Consider the following 19,465-nt stretch of genomic DNA (forward strand, 5'->3'; position numbering starts at 1 on the left):
CTTCGTTGGATTTAACAGCGGGGTAAACTGTGTCGAGCCGTTACGGCGTCACGCTATTGTTTAACAGCTGCGGCTTTCAGCTTTCACCGCCTTCCACGAGAGGGCACGGTTTGCTGTGGAAATGCAAACGAGATCAGGCTTAACTGTACCAAACCTTGCCAAACCGTACTGAACCAACGTGGACTGCTTGGTGGAAACGCAGCTATATTGGCTTCATGGGTCTAGCACCAATACCCCTATAAACAGAATTATTTGTTACCAATGAAAAAAATTAGTACACCAGACAGGCTGAGAGGTTAGGAGGAGTGACTGAGTTATCAGCTGTGACCCCAGCAGACAGTCAGCATTATAGCCTTTGACATCACCCATGTGTTACTCATTTCAGTAATGCTCCATGGGAACATCAAGCCTTAATAAGTGTTGTAAAGAAATTACATTCATCTGTATCTCTTAAGCTGTTTGGAGTAACTGCAAAGTTGAGAATTTGAATATAAGGCTTGGTGAGGATTAGGAGCTTTTGGTGCCCCCCTATTGCCTGATGCGTTCTTTTGACTTCCTTCACTTCCCATGAAAAACATTTACTTGACCCACAAAGCCCTGCAGAGACACACTTCCTATCAGAGTTACTGACCCAGAGTTTGTTTAAAGTGTGTACACTCTCCTGGCATCACATTAACTGACATTCACCTTTAAAACTGGCATTTGGACCCTTTAACATTTGGAGAAATGGAGTCACACTGACCTAGCTGTGAGGCGTGCAGACCCTGAATGGACCTCCTCCTCCGCTCAGCTCTGTGCTCCCAGGCCTCACAACCAAACTCCCCGTTTGACGAGTGGGAACTCGGGGTCCACTCTCCAGGGCTTGCTCCACCATGCTGCAGGGGAGTCCTGGGGGTTTGAGGGCTTTGTGGCATCTGCGGAGTCCGGTGGCCGCTCCTCTCCCGGGGGTTGGGCGGAGGCGGGGTCAGGGGCAGCGGTTTCAGTTCTTGGTACTGCAGGGCTAAATCCAAGAGCGGTCTGGGGAGCTGCTCTGAGGTGGAGAAAGTGATGAGATCATCCACTACTGGGGGGTCTGCAATGAGAGGCCGAGGAAGGGAGATCTCAGGTTCAGAGGGGGTACGGTCCCCCAAGGAAGAGGGATTAGTTCTAGGGGGCACCCGTGGGAGAATATCAAGGCAGCGCCCCAGTCCTACAGAAGCCAGGAGAGAGCCACCATCCAGCAAGGCCCGATGAGTGCTCTTGACTAGCCCACCAAGGGAGCCCCTCTCAGGCCGGGGAGAGCTAGCAGGAGAGGACCCCCCCTCCTCGCTGCTGGAGTCCCGCTGAGGTAGAGGAAGCTGCAGGCTGTCCTTCACTGAGGAGCCTGCAAAGAGAGGAAAATGTTTTTTTCAAGTTTTAAAAAGACAGAGAAAGACGAGGCATGAAATATTCATCCGGCTTTTATTTATAATTCACACTCTTGTCAGGGTGAAACGTCACAGCAGCTAATGGAAGATATGCAGCTGGCGGTTAGGCTGCTGATGAAGGGCGGCAGATACCGTTCTGTGCAGCAGCAGGGGGTGGTGTGGAGGGTCGGTACTCCTCAAAGTCATCCTTGGATTCCCCGTTCTCGTTGCTGTCTGACCCCAGGAGCTTCGCCCTCATCGACAGACTGAAAAACACAGACATTAGTACGAGCAGACTCAATTAAGAGCAGTTCAATCTGAAATGTAAAAGATGAAGCAGAGTCCTGCTGTACCTGCTCTCCTGGGGACTTAGACGCAAGACTTTTGGGCTTTTGGGACTTTTTGGGCTCTGAGGCCTCCAGTGGGGGCCCAACCTCATGTCTCCATTGGCTTGTTTCAGAGAAGGAGCCTCCAGGGGCCGCACTGAGCTCAGACCAAACGTCCTGCTGTTGTCACTGGGACTGACTGCAGAGACAAGAGAGACAAAAAACAGAATGAATTTAATATCAGCTTCAGTCATCAGTATGCACAGCGCTGAGCTGCTCTCTAATGAGGTGAGCATTTTTAAAAGGCAGGTTTCACCAATAAATCGACGGCGCTCTGCAATCATCTCCAACACAACGACCTTAAACTGACTCCGGCTGCAGCAGAACTCATCAAACTGCTTTGCTCTTTTCCTGCTCTTTATTTTTGCATGAGTTCAAAGCCCCGCTGTGGTGCATGCTTGAGTTTTATGATACTCCATATACATATATATGATTCATACTCCGATAAAGCTGATCCCCCAAACTGCTGGCCAAAAGTCTTTGACATAACAGACTTTGTAAAAACAGCTGCATGAATGGAAACCTTTGAGATAATTCCTTTAGAGGCTACCATCACAGCTCAGGCTCCCTGACATGACCCCACACTGCTTTGGGGTCTGCTTTAAAGTTTATGAACTTCCTCAGAGTGTTTCTGTAAGTCTGACCTCACTGATTACGCCACAAAAACTTTATTACTTTATCTGCAGTTGTTGCAAAGCTGGATCATATTTTATCTTCAGTATATTTCTCCTCTCTGATGTTCCACGGCCGCTCTGCCTGAACTCTGAGCTTCTGAAGCTTCCTGATGGACAGATTGTTTACCATTAGCCAGTTGGTGCCCACACTTGAAGCAAAGAGCAGTGGGGAAAATGTTTGTGTTTATGCTGCTAGACTGCCAGGAGCATAAGGTTTTCAAGAGAAAGACGAAAGGGATTCTGTACTGGTTGGATTTCCAGCAGCACCAGAAAAACCCTGACTCCACTCCAGGGTCTATGAAGAAGGTGGGTTTAGGTCTGGGTCAGTCCCTGGTAACAGGAGCTAAAACCCTATTTTACTGAAAATAAAATTAACCCATTACCTTTTGTCTGACCACATGAACAGCTTCCAGCTAAGACGTTCTTTTTTCCTTCTCAGTCCAAAAAGTAACTTTAAAAGTGTCAGAGAGTTCACAGCTTAGGTGTTGTAAAATCAACCCTCCAAGGGTATGCCAATGACAAAAAAGGCACCACATCTTTGTACCATCCTCAAGAGGAGCACCCTTTGGTCTGTTCTGATGAGTCTCAGTTTCACTGTAAATCAGGCACGTGCAGACGTAGGGGCGGAGGGTGCTTGAGCACCTACCCCTTTACCCCTGGATGCCCAAAGTGCCCTTTTGTCAAATTGATGTTTTTTTTGTTGTTGTTTCTGTGTGTGAGAAAATCTGTCTGTGTTGCCCTGAAATAATCTAATATTAAATGAAATTAAAATAATTTAGATTTAGCTTGTTAGGTCACATGATCCACGACCTGCCCTGAGCTAAGCCCCACCCTGCCTGTAAATGCCGATGCTGACTGCCAACGGTCTGGAGAATCAACTGGACTGGTGAGTAGGTTTCGCAGCAGTAGCATTTAGCTTGTGCACAGTTTAATCTTGCACGAAAACTGAAGTTAAAGTGAGCAAAGAGCATCCTCTGTCTCAGCAACTGTTGAACGTTTATTCTCCAAACTGAAGCGAAAACAAAACTTCGCTCTGAGGAGAGGTTATCTGAGCTTCTTTTATGAGCAAATGAGAAGGAAACTCCAGTCAACCTCAGTGAACTCATTGACATTTTTCAGAGCATGGGCAACAGAAAGTTGCTGTTATAACTGCAGCATGGTAAAATGTCACTGTGATGTGTAAAAAACAGAGACACACAGAAAGACACTGACAATCACAGACACAGACAAACACACCCATCCTCTATTCTCTTTCTCCAAATATTAATGTTTCTCTTTATGTTCAAAACAGTTACTTAGTGTGTTATTTTGGTGTGAAATTTAAAAATAAAGCTGTGAAATTAAAATAAGGAGCTGTCATAACTGCTTCATTTTTGTTCTCCAATTTGATTAAAATGGAAAGCAGGGTCCCTATCAACAGTTTGACAGGTCAGTCACAGGGAGACATTTTCAATGCTGTTTATCTTTGCATCTTGTGATGATCACATAACACTTATTTAATCAGCTTCTATTTCTCCCATGCTCTTTTTAGTCTCTACACTCAGATGAATACAGCCCACTTTCAACAAACCCAGCACCAGCCCCCTCCTCACCAACCCCTCAACAGAAGCTGCTCAGTGTCCTCAGCCATCAGGTGAAACAAACACTACGTTGTGATTCTGTTACATTCTTTATAAATATGGGTTGCTACAATTCAGCTGATTACATTGTAAGGTATTTACTTTCTGTATGGCATTTTGACTTTGTGCTCCATGTGCCCCCCTTTTAACTTTGAGAACCTGCCCCTCAAGTCTATGCACGTCCCCGCTGTAAATAGTCACACAGACACTTCAGTCTGGTGGCCTCAGCTGAAGCACTGGATGTTTTGAAAGTTGAGATTCAAGTTCAGTTGTCTGCTCGAGGTTTCTGTCCATTGAAGGAGGTTTTTTCTTAACGCTCTGACTTGATTAATGCTGTAAAGGTCACCAACTCGAGAAAGAGTTATTTTTAGTAATCTGTACATCAGTTTATATCAGATCAATGCTGAGAAATCTGTCTGGTATGTCAATTAATTCTGTCCAACATCTCTAATCTGTTTGAAAATACTGAGTGAATAAGCAGTTAGAGTTTAATCAGTCATCTGGATTAAATCCAAACCACAGTTAAAGCTTTCGGGAGTATTTCTAGCTGGTAATGAAACACACACTTAAGTTCATAACAATGCACCTGTGCACAAAAACAAAGACATCAGCAAAGAGTGTGACTTTTAAACACTCATTCTTCTCTCCTCAATCTCCCTCAAAGACCCATGGTGAGTGAAACGTTTCATTAAAACAGATTGAGACAGACTTCAGAAGAGGTCCACAAAAATACAGATATAAGTTCCTGAAGGCAGCTTTGCCATTATCATTCAAGATTTATTTCATTTCACTTCTATGTTTGCATGCATAAAAACCACAAGCTGCTGTTTTCCCAAACAAAAGAAACCACATAAAGACAGTGAAATATTAAAGTGTGTCTGGGACAACAACCCTGATATAATCACTCAAATAGCCTAATGTAGAGTAATAAAAACTGCCTGAGTTTAAAAACCCAACATAGATCATAAAGGAGCCTCATCGTGCTGACAGAGTAAAGTCTGAGACTCCTCAGAAAGTTTTCAGAGTGCAGAGTGAAGACAAAGCAGCCAGAGACACCTGAAGAGGAAGATGGTAATGAGTGTTATTGAAAGCTGAGATTTTACCCTGTTTTGGCACAATTTATCCCATTTCCCATAACACATCCTTTACAGCTCCTTTATCCGCTAACACAGTATGTGTGAACGTTGTGTGAAAGCTCATGTGGGCCTGTTAGCACACTCCCAGATATAGAGACAGCACGGCCTTCAAAACAACACCTGACATGTTCATGGAAAAAGCAAGGCGGACTCTTTAAATCTTAATGTGTATCCAGTGATTCAGTTTGTCATGTTTCACCTCAGGTTTAGAAAAGTGTCAGAGTTGTTTCTGGACAGGCATATTTTGTTGGTTTGTCACTAAAGGCTCCTGAGTCAGAGCAAGTACTGATGTCAGGTGATTGTGTCAGCGCTGTAATTTCAACAATACCAGGAAATAGTCCTCTATAAAAAAACACGTTCTTTTCAATAAGTCACAGCTGTACTCGGCATGTTGGCGACACTATTTCAAACCTGGGCCTTCAATTTAACCAAAGTGACGTCCACCAAATTCATCACCCAGCTGTATTAGAAACTTGATTCTGATTGGTCGATACCCAGATTATGGTTTATAGTCATCAGCAAAACAACACTAAGGGGTATGCTGGTCACACACCGCAAAAACTGAAATCCAAGAAAGTTTTTCATCTTAGTTGAAACAAAATTTGATTGGTTGATGAAAAAGAAATAACGAGGAGTCCTGTGATCTGTATTTGATCAACTGACTTCCCTGATTAGAATTCCTTGTTAGCTATTTGATATTTGTGGCAATGTCTGATGGGGAAATACTATCTTAAAAGATTGAATAAGAGTCGTATGAAGATAACCCCAGACTGAAAACATGGCACCGAATTACTTCAACTCATCCTGAGAAGGGATAAAAATATCTGCACCAAATTTTCCTCCAATCCCTCAAAGTAAGAGCTGAAGTATTTTGCTGGATCACTGGGGACTTTAAACTGATTGTCACACTACAAAAAGTTCAGAGGATCACCCAAAGTTTATAATATTCCTCCTTTTAGAATCATGGGTATCTGTGTAAGTTTCATCCCAACTCAGTGAAAAATTGGTGAGATTTTCAGTCTGGATCAAAGAGACCGCTAACCCAGCAGCCCACCTTAAGTACATGTATCCAGATTTCCAAACTTTCAGTACCACAGATAGTTTAACATCCAGGACAAGAAGAGAAGCACTTTAGTGATGTTTGATGCAGAGAGAAAAGTAAATCTAATAATGACCTTAAGGAGCCAGCACATGCTTAAACCACAGTGCATGGGGTATTACTCTTCACTTCATATAGAATATTACTGTCAATGAAAGCAGAAATAATGTCCACTTATGTATGCAGTGCTTCATCCACACAAAGCGCACAACCCTCACAAGTTTGTGAGACATCAGAGATACAGCTGCATCAATGCTCCAACTATTCATTACAGATACTTGTCCTTGTGAAATCGGCCTCTTCTTCAAGGCTTTGCAGATAAAATTTATCCACTGAAAAAAGACCCTTCTTCCAAAGCAAAACTCAGGTTTTTCATGACCATCCAACCAGGAGAAATCAGTACCAAGAAAAGACATTAAACTATTTTCCTCTGATGTCATCAAAGTTAGGAAAGTCAAACTGAAAATGAATTCATTCTTCGTTTTCATTCACTGAGGAAAAAACAAACTCTGTCCTCCTCTGAAGAAGTGTCAAACCAGCTGCTGCTCATGTTCCTCAAAGTAACTGCACAGCGGGCTCTGTCTTTAACTAAATTTATACTCAACAAGAAAAAGAAGCAAATGACATATACTCCAAATACTGTGTCATAGAACGCTTCTATTATCCGCAGGAAACACTATCAACTAGATCATTTTACAGGAATTCTCAACTTTATTGTGTTTTGAATTGATACTCGTACCAAAGCCTTGTGTAGCATAGTGCCTTTGCATTTGACCATTTAAAGACACAGCACCAAGAATTGTGCATCATTTGTTCCCGTCCCCTGTTCTACTTTCTCAAGATCCAGCTCGCAAAGAAAATAACTCTAATGAAAGTTAAAAGTGCTCAAATTTTGGCAGCTTCATGCTCTTTGTTCTTGTTTTGATCTGGTTTAGCATCTCTATCAGCACCTGAACCCTGTTATCCCTGTAGAGCTCAAATCTAGCATAAAGATGGTGAGCTGATGAGTTTATCCTAAAGATGTTTTTTTTATATTTTTAAAAGCAAACTTAAAACTTACCTTTTGTAGTCTGACCTTTAACTGAGTTTTACTTTTACTTTTACTTATTTATGTATTCATCTAATCATGTTCAGATCTTTGTTTTTTTAAAAGTGTATAATCCTAACTTTTAGTTCAATATATATTTGTCTTTTTTATGTGTCTTAAGCTTATTATTTATCTTCTTATTTACTGCACTGTTACTTTCAGCTTTTTAATTTTGTATCTTAAAGTTTTAGTTCTGCATCATTTCTTTTTTACTGCTTTAATCTTTTAATATTTTATTGTTTTATTTGTTTCTTTTAGCTTGGTTGTTTTACTTTCTTACTGTGGGTTTAACATTTTACTTTAACTTCAGTGTTTCCTCATGAAGGTCTCCAGATAGTGTTTCCACAGTTCCTCAGGTCATCTGCAGGATTTTAATCAACTGTGCTCATCTTGTGGGGTGTGGGTTGGTGGGTTAGAGGTGGAGGGTTGTACACTAATGTGTGTGTTTTTTTGTTTTTTTTTGTTATTGTTCGCTTTGTTTTGTTTTGATTTGATTTATCAAACACTTTGTGTTGCAACCACTGTGCATGAAAAGTGCTTTTTAAATAAAGTTTGATTGATTGATTGATTGATTGCTTTGATTGATAGGAAAACGAAGCTTCCACTTTGAACTGAGTAAGCAAGGCACATCATGTAATACAGAGGAAACAGAACCAGACACATACAAGTGCAGAGGAGTGATTGTATTAACTGGAATGAGCCAAAAAGATGGAAGGCCACTAAGTCATTTCCTGGTTAAAACAATTAGAATAAGAAGGGTTTTTTTCCAGGCTGATACCAGTACGCACCCATTCCTAAAAATAAGTCAAACTGATATCAAAAGATATCTCGTATCATCCCAGGGAAGTTTACTCATACTCACTTGAAGCCTAAAGCAAGACATAAACAAAACTGTGATGCATTTAACACAATAGAGATAAAAATGTCCCTCCAGATGCATTTGGCTGTTGGAAGGGTGAGTGAATCATAAGTTATTCTGCTACAGTGTTTATTTCCTACTCAAAGGCTGTTATTGCCTCAAATAAACCTTTATTGCTTTATGCAAAATACAGAATACATTTTACAGAATATATATTAGAATATTTTTTACCACATAAACACACAAAAGTACAGAAAATTGGTACTGTACCAATACTGATTGCTAGGTACCGGGAATCGGTTTCGTTAGTTTCAAATGTGAACGGTACCCATTCCTACACACTACAGCATAATCAGGCTGATCTTCGTCCCCATCTACATTCTCAATCTTCATTACCAAAGCCAGCAAAGGCCTGATTGTCTGATGACATCATGTGATTTTCCTGTGGTGTGGGGTGTTTAAGAGTGATTTCTTCTGGTCAGAGCCGCTCGGAAGGCCTTCGATTCAGAGATCGTAGATAATGAACGTGTTTAATATTTGCGACTAAAAATCCTGTAGTGTGTGGGGCGCTCTGAGAGGAGCCGAGCAGGTGCAGCGTGTGATGTCACGTGTACCGGAGCAAAGCCAATCAAGATGCTAGCTGACTCAGCTGACTGACCGAAGAGGAAGTAAAAAAATCTATCTGTAATACTTACAACGACTTTACTCACCAACAACTCGCATTGTAATTCATAAAGCCCATATCCCTGCCATCTTCACAACCTTTGCCATAAGCCCTTTTTTTGTGTGTGTTTTTTTTTTTTTTTTTTTCGAAATTCTAGTGCCCGACAACAAACATCATTGCTTTTTCCCGTACGTTCGTCATGTTTGTTTACACAGAAGTCACGTTTTACTACGCAAGATTTGGAATATTGAGCGTGAAGAAGCTGAAGCTCTGCTGAAGAATCTGTTAGTGTGTGGTGTCCTCAGAGTGCAGACCACACACTGTATCAGGAGAGAGAAATCTTGTGCAATCTGTCTTTGTTATCATCAAGTGTGTGGTCTCTAGAGTTGGGGTCCGTTACTCAAAAAAGTAAAGAGTTACCTGTTACTCGTTACTATTGAAAAAAGTAGTGCCTTACACTACTTGATTACTCCATGGAAATAGTAAAGAAGTTACACTACTCCTTACACTACTGTATCCCCCTGATACATCTGTAGATGCTTCAAGAGATTCGCGGTTGTGTTCCATGCAGTTTTCAGCCTCTTATTTCCTGGACATAGCTTGCATTTTATGGTCACGCTCTTCTCCTTCTGCTCTACCAAAACAAAATAATGTGCATATCCCCATCCCTCAAACTTTGTTTTCTTTCTAGCCAGGGGCTCAGCGTTAGCCGCTTCGACTCTGTCCTCCTCCATGCTGTTGACTGTTTTGACTAGCGCGGTCTGTGTGCATTTCATTCAATTCAATTCTAATGAGCTTTATTGACATGAGAAAACGTCCGTTTAAATTGTCAAAGCACGTACAAAATACAAAAACAGTTAAAAGGGGCATTTACAGTAGGAGGGAGTGCAGTGTTGTCAGTGGGGCACAGATTTATATAAGGCAACCAATTTTACTGTGACAGTTCCATCAGCCCTGACCCGGAAGAGATAGCGAGTAGTTGCTTGATGGCCACCGTTCAATCTACTGGTGGTAATAAAAAGAACTCTGCTTAATAATTATATTTTGGTTGCTCTATTTGCAGTCATTGTAAAAGTAACGATTGTAGCGTTTCATTTGTAACTCTAGTTTAACTACCAATCTAGGAGGAGTAGTGCAGTTACACTACTTGTTCCTATCAAAAGTAATGTAACTACTGTAACGTTCGTTACTTGTAGTTATATATCTAACTCTGGTGGTCTCTAAATGTGTGAAGTTTTGGAGAATCCTGTAATGTGTACCAGCCTTAAGTAGCAGTCTCTACATATTACAGTAACAACCCCAGAAGTCAAAAATCCTTAAAAACATTAATCCGTTATTTCCTCTTGTCTTATTCATTAGACTGTATCACATTCAGATACTTAACTTCCACCATGACCATCCTGTAGCCCTCCCTCTGTGAAATAATCCTCATCACTTTGGCAGTTGTCTCGCAGACAAATAAGTTTACGAGGCTGCAGCAATAAATCACCGCTCACTACTGAGAGGGCGAACATAAATATCTGCTAAACAGAGTTTAATGGCAGACACCCTCATGGCTTAGTGATTGCCATTAAGGAAAGTCATTAGGAAGTAAAGGAAAAGCAGCCCTGTGTTTGATGAGTAAATGAAACTGGCAGATGTTTCAGATTTACTAACCACTTTCGCAGATAAATGTTTCACCGCAATTTGCGCTTTCATGTCAACACCCGCTGGTAATTGTTTTAAGAAATCCCTTTCATGGCCTGTTGCTGCACCACAAATTTCCTCCTGGGTTTTATTAAGACGCCCCGTGACCTACAGGCTGCAATTTCCCTGCAAAGAGAAACAATCAGGGGGCGTTCGTCTGAAAGCCTGACAAGCAGGGGAGTACTGTAAATCTCTGCTCACTGCAAGCCTTCTCAAACCTTCCTCCCCAAGCAATGAATTCCTCCTTGCTTATTTTTAATTCAGCTAACCGCACTGTAGCCACTACATGCATATAAAACTGGGGACTATCACAGCCTGGAAACCCTAGCTCAATAGTGCCCCCCACTGCAGCAACGTGGAAACTGCAGGCAGGGAGGAAGCAGAGCTGCAGTGGAAAAACGCTGCTGAGAAGTGCTGAGCCGCTGAGAGGAAGTCAGATAATATTTGGACTGGAGCAGACTGAGTAAAGGGAAAAGGGTGTGTGTGAGAGAGAAAGCAGAAAGGCAGCAAGGGGGGCACGGAGAGAGAAAGCAAGAGAGGGGGCCCATGGGGAAACAGTGGAAGACAAAAAAGACGTGTGGGTGGTTGGGAGCACATGAAAGAGGAGAATTTTGGAAAATGAAAAAAGTAATGTTGCAACACAGTCTTTGAGTGCATGCAGAAAAAGAGCCAACTGTTTCTGGTTTCTAAAGCTGCTCAAAGCAAATATATGCACCTGTTTACCTCAGTACCTGAGTGTTTGTGTATGTTCACCCGAGGGAAAAATCACTGCACTCACGTTGAATTGCACGGAAACGTGGGCCGAAAGAGGGTGAGGAGCCTGAACCCAGATCAGGAGAGTTACGCCTCTTCTCCAGGCCTGGGGACGCCTGCACCGTGATCTTATGGATGAAATCTGCAACACAAACACAAACAAACACAACAGATGTTACACCAGCTGGATGATAGACACCAACCAAAACACACACGTTTTAAACTTTCCTCAAATGGGCCTCCCACTCGTTCACAGAAGAAAGTTCAGTTCTTTCTTTAGAGCCTCTCTTACTCCTGGTGTTGGTTTTTATAGTTGTAGAAAATCAATGTGTTATGCATCTACTTTACAATGTTCCCTTGAAACAAAATGAGTGATTTTCTGGTTGAAACTTGGTGTTATTTGGGTTTAGTTGTTTTTTTACAAGCTAAGTTTCTCAATGCTATTGGGAGCTACATTCTTCCACAAGTACAAAAAAAAGAAGTAGGTGTTGAAATATCCCCTCGTATTTTAGATGGACTAAAGTTACTCAAGTTCACAGATCTTAACTATAAAATTACTTGATTGGCCATTTTTTAATACAATGTAATAAATAACACACTCAACTAGAGGTGTAACATATCAAAGCTGATCCCTGCTCATTGCATGGTGAACAGTTTGGTCACCTGATCTGCTATTCACAATGTACCATCATGTTGCACAATGAGTTTACTGCCACTTTATAACAGCAGGGAATCTCTTTCTTCTCCCAAAGAAAACAGTGTCTTATCTTTATTGCTCTGCAAGTTTTGCACAATCTCAGTGTTTGAGGCTGTGTTGTATCACATGGTTCTGAGACTTTTCAGGGTGTACTTACACGTTGAAAAGCTAATTTGAATGGGGTAAAAACTCTTTTTCATAAGCACTTGAACCCACTTCCGTGAGGATGTGACTCTTGAAAAGGTGTGTGGTTTTTTTTGAAGATGTTGCGAAGGGGATCTGTTTTAGATGGACCTTGTGGCCCGGAGTCCCCACACTGTCTTTTAACAAGGTGTGAGTCAAACAAAGTGTGTGTCTTTAATGAAATTACAATGCAATAAGCTAATATGATTGTTTTTAGTTAAGTAGTGCTGAAACGTGACAACAAGTAAACACTGTCAGTTTGTCTGTAGTTTACGTCCGTAATGTGTAACGTTAGTAAATCCTGGTTATGTCCTGCCAGCGCTCATCCACACGCACACCCACAGAGCTAACATAACCTCCTTCTTCAATTTAGTGATAGACTCTCAAGTTTGAACGGACCACTGCACTATGAAATTCAGATTAAAACTAAGTCATAAACACTTCAGATTTCAGCTTTTGCAGTGTTCGACTTAGCTTCAGCATGATTGCTGAAGGTGCTCATACATGAGCAAAAACACAGGTAAGAAACAAAGACATGTTGGATATCATGTTGGATCAGTCAGACAAGCTGTATGACTGCTGAAGTCACAGACTGAGGAGTTCCTGCTCTTTCCACTCCATTGATAAGTCCCTTATCATTCCCCCTCATGTTGGGCTATAAATAGGGATGGGTACCAAATTAGGTACTTTTTTTAGGTACCGAGCGAATTCTGTCAAAAGTACCGGGTACCGATTCACGTAAAACCAAAGGGTACCATGTTTAGGTACCTAAATGCATCTTTGTGACTGCGAGGGAATGGGAGAGTAGGCGATTATCCATGCTGGAAATGAACACAGCGTTGCAAGGTTATATATTGAAGAATAAATATGTTAATTTGAAAAAAAATAATATTTTATTGTTAACCAAATTAATGTTTTTTACCACATAAACCCAAAAAAGTACCGAAAAGTGGTACCATTGAGTACCGGTACCAATTGCCAGGTATTGGGCATCGGTACCGTATCTTTTCAAATGTGAAAGGTACCAGTCCCTGGCTATAAAGCCTCAAACCTGTTGACTCCTGGTCTGGCTCCACTCATTATGTCCGTTCGTCATCATAGTAAAGATAAATGCAAATTGATTTTGACGCAGTTTGTTTTATTTTGAAAGTCACTTGGTGTTTTTAGGTAGTTTCCAGTCACAACTTCCTGTCCCGCTCTAGCTTTCCTACCCTGAACTTAAGCGTCACAGCTCCTCTTCTGTCAAACATAGGATGGCTGTGTATTACCTGTAACACAACGGGGCCACTGCAACAGAACGGATCCTGTGTGAGTTTACGGACTGATTTGAATGAAACCTATTTGATCAGTTTGCTGTAACGAAACGGGGACGCACTGCAGACACATCCAGTGTATTTTAGCTGGCAGTCAACTATGATCAAGCAAGTTTTTATCACCCTTTTTCTCTAGAATAATCAGAGTTAAGGGTATAATATATGCAGCTCCAGAGAATACAGAGTGAAAGATGAACTCAGGATGTAGAAATTAAGATAATATTTGTAGAAGGAAGAGAAGAAGAAAAGGGAGACAGGCAGATAGTGGTGTGAGAAAATAAAAACATAAGGAAGAAGGAGGGATGCCTAAAAAGAAAGAGTGAGAGCGAGAAAGTAAGAGGCCAGCCAGCAGTGTGTCCATGGACAGGAAGCGTCAAGGCGTGGTTGGCTCACTCTCCCCTCTCATCAACCCCCCTTCCACCACCACATCACCGCCCTGCTGCTGCTGGGAAAGGCCTAACCACAACACACACACACACACACACACACAAAAAAACACAACACACTCACATAGACACACACAAACTGCATTTACGCATGCCTGCTCTGTCTACAATACAGTCACAGCGCTGTGAAACACTCTGGCTGTGAGCTGCAGCAGGCTGTGTGACTGTGTGACTGTGTGACAGTGGAGGAGACACAACAGCTGAGTGGAAAAAACAGGACCTGTGTTTCACCTTTCACACAGTCAGTACGGTACAAACCATCTGTTTTCAGGATGAAACTGTTCAACATTATCCCTTTAAACATTTTTCAACAATATTTATTGTGTCCTGGGATGAGAAAGCACCTAACAGCAGCCTCCCTCTCCGAGTCCGGCCCTGACAGGAACCTTAAACACAGCCAGGCTACAAAATTACAACAGCTGCACCACAAAACTCTTTTACTCACTTCCTTCTCGCTGCTCTCTTGTGTTTTCTTGACTGCTGTTTTTGTGTGTAAGCCATTTTCACAGTATAAAAACTCTGAAACTGGTCAAAACTGCAGCAGCTTTATCAAAGACATTAAAGAGGGCACAATGACTTTGGATCCAGTTTTCCTTGCCTATCTCCTGTTCTTAATGATTTACACAGTACCTGTTCTGAAACTGAAATGATTAAGGATAGACGGATTATCGGCCGGGCCGATTATTGGGGCCAATATTTGACATTTTGGGGCATATTGGTATCAGCCTTTTTTTTAATCCGACCGATTATGAATATGAAACCCATTCAAAACTGTGTTGTTTTGGCTCTGATGCGTCTCTGAACAGAGTTTCTCTGTCAACCCTATGGAAGCCCTAGATGCTCATTTAAAATCAGCCATGTAAAACCAAACAGAAAATTAATTCAACTGCATTGCATGCCCGTAAAAGGCAGCACAAACTCAATTCTATCCAGTTTTATTGCAGTTACACAGAAATTTTGGAAACTGTAGAAAACTTAAGCCATTTATTTTTTTTAAGCTTTCATCTAACTTTATAAAACATGCTGCTAAGCCTGGGAGCTGTAAAATAAACATATGCTTGAAGGCATTAAATGCAGTTAAGTGTTACAGTTTGTATTGCTCAAAATTTTGACACCAATATTTTCACTTTGACTGCAAATGAATATCGGCTCCAAATATCAGTTATCAGCCTCCTTGCCTACTTATAATCGGTATCGGCCCTGAAAAATCAATGTCAGTCTGTATTTCTAGAAATGATAAAACCTAAATCAGGGGTTCATCCTCAAAATATACGGTGAATACTTAAAAACAACTGCAGGATAGGAGAACCCAGGCAGCACAGGAAACCAACCACAGAGACTAAGACCTAGAGCACCAGAGGTAAGAATAAGGATGTAAAAGAAGGAGATGCAAACAGTAAGAAGGATAAAAACAACATGAATAATTAAGTAGATAAATAAAAGGAGATAAAAGTTATGATAATAGCAGTGAAAGCCACTAATGTTAAGTTTGTTAAATAATTAAAAAACATTTGAAAAAATGAAAGAAAATAACAAAACAGTCATTTAATGTAGAAGAGAATAAAACTGAAGTAAATAAAATATCCAAAAATAATTAACATAATAAAGAAGTAGCAATTGGGTAAAAGGTAAAAGCAGTCAGAAGACAATAAGAATACGATGTAACATAAAAGCAAGAATAAAGAGAGTTTATTATACAAGTTTGTCTAAGTCCCTGCACTAACAACATCACCACCAATCATCCAATCAGGTTTCACATCAGAGAAAAATGGCTGCTACACTCTCTTCCTGACAGAGTCCAGCTCAGGATCAGTTTGTGTAAAAATCATATGGAATAATGAAACACTGAAAAGAAAGCACGCACCTTGAGGCATGCTGATCTTCTCTCCGTTCTTGCTCTTTAGCTTGTGCTTTTTGAACGTCCCCTTCCTCTTCTTCACGTTGGGCTTCTCCTGGTTCTGGTTCAGGTGCTGGATGAGGAGGCTGAGCTCGCGCTCAAACACGTCCTGCTCCCACTGAGCCAGCTGCTGCTCACGCTGCCGCAGGAACTCTTCGTGAGACTTCTGCTCCAGAGCCGCTCGCTTCAGCTCCTCCTCACGACACCTCAGCTCCTGGAGGAGGACAAAGGAGGAGAGGCTGTGAGAGGAGAATGATGTTTTCCTCCAGGCCTGATGGTGCCAACAGAAATCTCTTCGCACAAGATCTTCACAAGACTTGTTGGAATAATGAGGTCATCTGCTTAGGATTTCCTAATTGGTTTATGACACATTGGAGAGGTGGACATTCAATTAACAAGCTCAGCCCATAGCTCCACCCCCTTCAGGCCTCCAGAGGGCTGACCAATCAAAAAGAGGGGGTTTGTGAGGCAGGGAGCCTTAAAGAGATAGCAGCTAAGATGAAGTGTTTCAGGCAGAAGCTCAAACAAAGGTTTTTTTAAACACACCAGTGAAAGAAAAATAGCGATATTTCTACCATGTATCATGTGAAGCTACCACGGCGGCACCAGAGGGATGGAATAAAGCTGAAGAGAAGCACAGTGCCTCCTCTTGAAATTTTGGTATTTTCTTGAATACACAAAACTCCAGGACTCTAACAATGAACAGTACCACATATTGATAGACGTATTGGTAAACAGAGGCGACTCTGCTGCGTCTCACCTTCTCTTTCGCTCGCAGTTCATTGAACATGTCCTGAATCTCCAGCTTCCAGTCCTCCTGCAGGGAGTGGAAGGAGTCCTGTGGCATCTCCTCCTTCACCTGCTGCTCCAGAGACATCAGCTGGGACAAGATGGAGCTGAAATTAGGTCTGCGGTGGGGGTCCTGGTCCCAGCACTCTGTCAGACACACACACACAGTCGTAAATAAAGAGTTAATCCTGCTCACACACTCTGAAACACTTACTTTGAATTAAACCATCTTTTCAGCATCTTTGCCTGGTTTTATTTCTTTTTAGCATCAACAGACCTGAAAAGGGTAAAAAATCTGAACATCAGATCATTTTTGTCTCTGAAAAGAAGCTGATTTTATTCCTCTTAAATAGAGTTAATTAGATGTACAATTATAACACCTGAAAAAAGAGCACTGTTTCTGCACTCTCTCCACACTCTCCACATCAGACAACTATTCATACTCCCTCTAATTTCTATTTACACACACTTCAGGCACTTGTGTGAGCACAATCTAGAGTCAAGCTGATCACTTATTCAAAGAGTAATGCTTAATTAACTTGCTGTGGGGGTTTTTGCATAATTCGCTGCGACGCTTTGGGCCCTACAAGGAGATCAAAAAACAATCCGATAATTAATTAATCCTCAGAGGTGGCTATCAGCACTGATTTTTTTGAAACAGGACTGTAAGAGGCGGGATGACACCGACTGAGAGGTTAAGCTGAGAGAATGTAAACTGTTGACTGCTTTGGCTAATGTTTGTCAGGAGCCAAGCAGATAACAGGCTGGCATGAACCCAGGTGACACGTCTTCAGTCAGACACAAACATATTGCTCAAAGCAGCTCCAGAACAAAAACACTTCCTCTCCACAGCCACGTTATTAACGACATACAGGAATTTGTTTTCTCAATTTCCACCCCGCTTTGGGGAAATGGAAAGAGAGTGTGTTGTTGACACAGATTTGATGTCACGCCAGAGCGCTCTCACACGACTGAACAGAGAAACCCGGCATGAACACTGCAGCGACTGCGTTATGTTCCCACACTCGTCCTACCTGCCATGAGCTGAGCGAAGGGTTGAGGGCACGTGGAGGGGATGGGCAGGGTGAGCTTGTTGACAGCGACTCCGTAGGCGACGGCGAGTCCATCAATCCCTTTGTAGGGCGCCTCTCCTGTTAGCAGCTCCCACAGGAGAACGCCGTAGCTTGAGGGAGAGAAGAAGACAACACAAGCGGACCAAAGTTAAACAGAGGAGCTAAAATTCAAACTACATACATCCTTCATGCTTTCTGTGGCTGCTGCATGGTAGAAAGCTCTCTCTGAGAAGAAGTGATATTTACTACATTTTAAGCAAGTTCCCAAGATGCTTTTGAAATTAAACTCTACTACTCTTACACCTGGACTCTTTGTCTTCCTCACTTGTTTCAGAGTTAAAGCGCAGTGACACCTTAAAGTAAGAAGGTTCCTGTCTGTTTAGCATTTCTCCCAGTGCATACAAAGGCTCCTTTTTCAGTTCTCCAGGTTCCCCCACTGTCCAAAGACACACAGGAAGTTGATGACTCCAGATTGCTCATGAGTGTGTGTATAGAAGGTTTACTGTCTCTCTATGTAAGCCCTGTGACAACCTACAAATCTACAATTTCATTTAGCAGACGCTTTTGCCCAAAGCAACACATAACCAAGAATTTAGACTGGAGTGTAAAACATTAGTGGGTGCAAAAAAGTGTTTTAAGTTTGAATGGCTGCAGGTGCTGCCATCTAGTGCCAGAAGAAGTGACTTTTTTTTTTTTTTTTTTTTGTGTCTGTGTGTTTTGTTTTTTAAATAATGTAACCACAACTAATAATTCAACAAAAAACATTAAAATTCTGTCAGTGCTAAGAAGTAGTGCGGCCTGTTGTGTCAGGTAAGGTCTGATCCTCCTGATGTTATAGAGTGCACATCGATGAGACCAAGCAATCAAGGACCCTGATCTGCGGTTGAACCGAGGGACATGCTGGAAGGACAATGAGCATAGTTTTGGACAGATTTAGCTGAAGGTGGCGTTCCTCCATCCATGTGGAGATATCAGCCAGACACTCTGATATCTGAGCTGAGAGAGTTGTGTTGTCAGGTGGAGGGGACAGGAAAAGCTGAGTGTCGTCAGCATAGCATTAGCAGGGAAAGCCATGAGAACAGATCACTGTACTAAGTGAGGTAAAAAGAGTAAGAAAAGCAGGGGACCAAACACTGACTACTGGGGTACCCCTGTCTAAACATGATGACACCTCTCTTTGACATGACACTGTGAAGGATCTACCTGTGATGTGTGTTTTTACCAAGGAGCAACATCCGGTTAGTAAAAATGAAACCTATGTGAAAGTGCTAAAAGTTGCTGTTCATCAGGAATCCGCTGCAGAAAGACCGGAAGCCAAAGTTAAAAACAGACTTTTACAGCATTAAAAAAATATTTACAGCCTGGTTCAAAAAACGTGTTGGGTCTAACACGCTGATTTCACTATCGGCACATACTTTATGCTGAGGGAATTTTTTTCTATCTCTGTAGTTTAGAAGTTATTAGGACCGTTTGATTTTCCAATCAGAGACACAGCTCAGGTCACGTGTCTGACGACGCCCTGTAGCTGCTCGAAATGAAACTTACAGCTGGCATCATAACAAATGCTGTAATGTAACGAATTTGCATAACCCACCCAGCTCTTTGTCCTGTGGTGGAAACAACAACAAACAATGAGCCACAGGAACCATGTAGTTCCTCTGGATTCATACCAGGAACTAAAGGTTAGTGGACTTTCTGATTAAAGAGAACCATGTATTA

General features: G+C 41.8%; 1 protein-coding gene across 1 annotated transcript in view; it reads right to left on the reverse strand.

The window, feature by feature from the left end:
- The window catches only part of LOC141811146 (mitogen-activated protein kinase kinase kinase 11), a 78,199-nt gene that overhangs the window by 19,235 nt on the left and 39,499 nt on the right, over positions 1 to 19,465 (reverse strand). The window contains exons 3-9 of the mRNA XM_074699086.1: positions 17,708 to 17,856; positions 16,645 to 16,820; positions 15,852 to 16,098; positions 11,374 to 11,490; positions 1,739 to 1,910; positions 1,539 to 1,651; positions 743 to 1,363 (exon numbers count right to left, since the gene is read on the reverse strand). Coding sequence (XP_074555187.1) covers positions 743 to 1,363; positions 1,539 to 1,651; positions 1,739 to 1,910; positions 11,374 to 11,490; positions 15,852 to 16,098; positions 16,645 to 16,820; positions 17,708 to 17,856 — 1,595 coding nt within the window. The remainder of the gene's footprint in view (positions 1 to 742; positions 1,364 to 1,538; positions 1,652 to 1,738; positions 1,911 to 11,373; positions 11,491 to 15,851; positions 16,099 to 16,644; positions 16,821 to 17,707; positions 17,857 to 19,465) is intronic.

This window comes from Halichoeres trimaculatus, unplaced genomic scaffold (genome assembly GCF_033239565.1).
Source record: "Halichoeres trimaculatus isolate MK-OKI-2021-1 unplaced genomic scaffold, fHalTri1.1 fHalTri1_scaffold_22, whole genome shotgun sequence".
Taxonomy (NCBI): Eukaryota; Metazoa; Chordata; class Actinopteri; order Labriformes; family Labridae; genus Halichoeres; species Halichoeres trimaculatus.